Source organism: Galeopterus variegatus, unplaced genomic scaffold (genome assembly GCF_000696425.1).
Source record: "Galeopterus variegatus unplaced genomic scaffold, G_variegatus-3.0.2 Scaffold1586, whole genome shotgun sequence".
Taxonomy (NCBI): Eukaryota; Metazoa; Chordata; class Mammalia; order Dermoptera; family Cynocephalidae; genus Galeopterus; species Galeopterus variegatus.
The window spans coordinates 15217-17868 of NW_007727697.1; the positions used below are offsets into that span (position 1 = coordinate 15217).

The 2652-nt window shown below is 46.6% G+C and overlaps 1 protein-coding gene across 1 annotated transcript in view; it reads right to left on the reverse strand.

The window, feature by feature from the left end:
- The window catches only part of LOC103594603 (uncharacterized protein C2orf78-like), a 9676-nt gene that overhangs the window by 3081 nt on the left and 3943 nt on the right, over positions 1-2652 (reverse strand). The window contains 2 exon segments of the mRNA XM_008577840.1: positions 754-1113; positions 1953-2531. Of these exon segments, the coding sequence (XP_008576062.1) occupies positions 754-1113; positions 1953-2531 (939 nt within the window).

The following is a 2652-nucleotide window of genomic DNA, read 5'->3' on the forward strand; positions in this document are numbered from 1 at the left end:
TACATTGAAGGTACTAGTGAGCCCTCCAGAAGGGCCGACCCGTGCGGGGGGGGGTCAAAGAGGAATTGTGTGCTGAGGGACCCTCCCCCGAGGAGTTCACTCCCGGCAGTCGGAGAGTCAGGACACCTGCTGGGCAGGGCGGGGCAGGGCACAACTTTGATGACTCAACTGAAAGTCAAGGTTTGTTGAAGACACGCCTCAACCCTGTCCTGAGCACACAGAGTGGGGAGTGGCCCGGCAAAAGGAGGCGGAATCTCAGAAATAAATAAAGAAAGAAAGGACAAATACACACACTGCAGGAACGCTTTGCAAGGCTCAATAGCCCCATCTAGTGTGCACAGAGTGTGAAAACGCCCTGATAGCGAAGGGCAGAAAACACTCCTTTACGAGAATTGAATAGGAGATCCAAGAATCGAGAGAAAATCCCTGCCAAAATGAACAAACACCCAAAAAGAGATACCCAAAATGCAAAAAAACAAAACAATACACCACCAAAAGTCAATAAATCTCAAACTCTAGATAATATAGAACAAGANAAACGAGTCAGGCAGTGAAAAAGAAATACCACATGTTTTCACTTATTGTAGGGAGCTAAAGCTCTTACAACAAGAAAATGGAGGGGACATATCTGGGTGTGAGGGGGGAGAGGGAGGAGGGAGGGAGGTTTTGGTGATGGGAAACAATAACTAACTACATTGTATATTGACAAAATAAAAATAAAAATAAAAAGATCTTTCAAGGAATTCAAGAGCTGGGGAAGGTGAATAACTTCCACCAGTTTAGTGGTGTCTGCAAAACCACTACTGGACTCAATCCCATTTTCAAGTGTCCTTTGGTCCTCAAGACTCAGGCTGTTCATTACCAGATTGTTGGCAATGTCAGGACCAGGAGGCTCCTTTGGACCCGGAGGATCAATGCATGCCAGAATCTGGTGGATATCGGGGATTTCTAAAGGGAGTAGTGGAAGATCTTGGTTTTCTATTGGGATCTGGTAGGCATCCAGAGGCTTCGAAACCTTGGTTTTCATCTCATCCGAATTCTTATGCTCTGCTTGTTCCTTGCTTGAAGGTTGCAATCCCAGGGAAGACTCCACCCCCACGGAAGCTTCCATCACTACAAAGGAATCAAGGGAAAAGTCAGTCCTGGGTAAGTGAGATACTCCCCCTACATCCATACACAGGAATCAGGCACCTTCCAGCAGTGGGCAAGGCATTTCCACTAGCTCTTCTTAAGGGCCATTTACAGGACCTTGTGTTTAAAGATAGTCAGTGACTGCTCTACTTCACTGGTGATCATGTGATGTCATTGTTTCTTCGTTTTTCTTGTATTTCATTGCGTGGTGGTAAGTTACTAAAAACTGGAAGTGAGTTTTAAACTAGGAAATGTTTTATAAAGCCTAGTGTTCTCGTATACAGTCCTTTCAATTCTCTCTAGACTTCTGAGAGAATAAGAACACTTCAGGTCCTGCACTAGGAGAGAGAGTGCAGCACTTCCTCATGAAATACACAAGCAAGGATGCATTCGGGGCCGGCTTGCTTTGGGCAGGATCTCTGAAACAAAGGTCTGAAATCCTGGTGTAAATTAAGGGAAATTAAACTGCTACTACGACATAAGAATTCCGAAGTGCCTTCCAAATAGACTAAACCAGTAGATGAGGGAAGGCCCTTAATTACATTGTGGTGGTGTAGGGAGACTGAGGAGCAGGGCAGCAAAAAGTAAGGCATCTCTTGGTGTGTTCTTGATGTTCTCTTGTGTAGCATAGCTTGCATTGTAGTATCCCACCTTCCCACCTACATAGAGTCTGAAAGTGGAGAGCACTGAGCAATGGTGGTGGCTAAACTCTCAGCACTTAAACTCTACCTATCTGTGGGCTCACCACTTCTCATCTGCAGATTTGACCCTCCTTTGCAATGCTGACTTTATTCCTCTCCCTTCTTGCTGTTTGGACTCACCTTGAAAACAATTTTCTGCCATGGATTGAGCAGACGCCGAGTAGTAGGTTCCAGACGTGGAGACTGGTGTTAGGACATTTGTGGGCTGAACCTCCTCCAGCACCATCACTATCTCTGGTTGAGGGGCAGACGCCCTACTTGCCATGTACGACACAGAGCCATAGGACTGCAGGCAGGAGCCAAGCTCTCCAGACTGTAGACGCCCCAATGTGCCTTGATTATAGTAATACATCTGGCTTCCTTCCTGGTAGGGAAGTGACAAGCTATGTCCCTGATTTGGAATCTGAGATGGTGTCCCCTGAACAAGGCTGACAGAAAGTGATGGATACAGAGGGACCAGATTATTGGCAACTGAAGTTTTATCATACTGGGCTGCCATAGACGTGGATGAAACAGCTGTGTCTTGGTCAATGACAATCACAGTGTAGTCTTCAAGTGAAGATGACTTCTGTTCAGTGCTTCCTGTGGTATTCAACTTAAAGATACCTGGATAGGAGGCAGCTGAAGTGGAGATCTGGCTCTGGCCAGTAACCCCAGACAACATAGCTGTGCTAGAATGTGGGTAAGGGTAGGCACTACCTATGAGTGGCTGGAGAGAGGTGCCAGAGGCTGATGGCAGTAGCCATGCCGAATTCACAGCTGGAGCGCGGGTGCTGGAAAAGTTGCAGACACTTCCAGTTATGGAAACTGCATTGCTCAC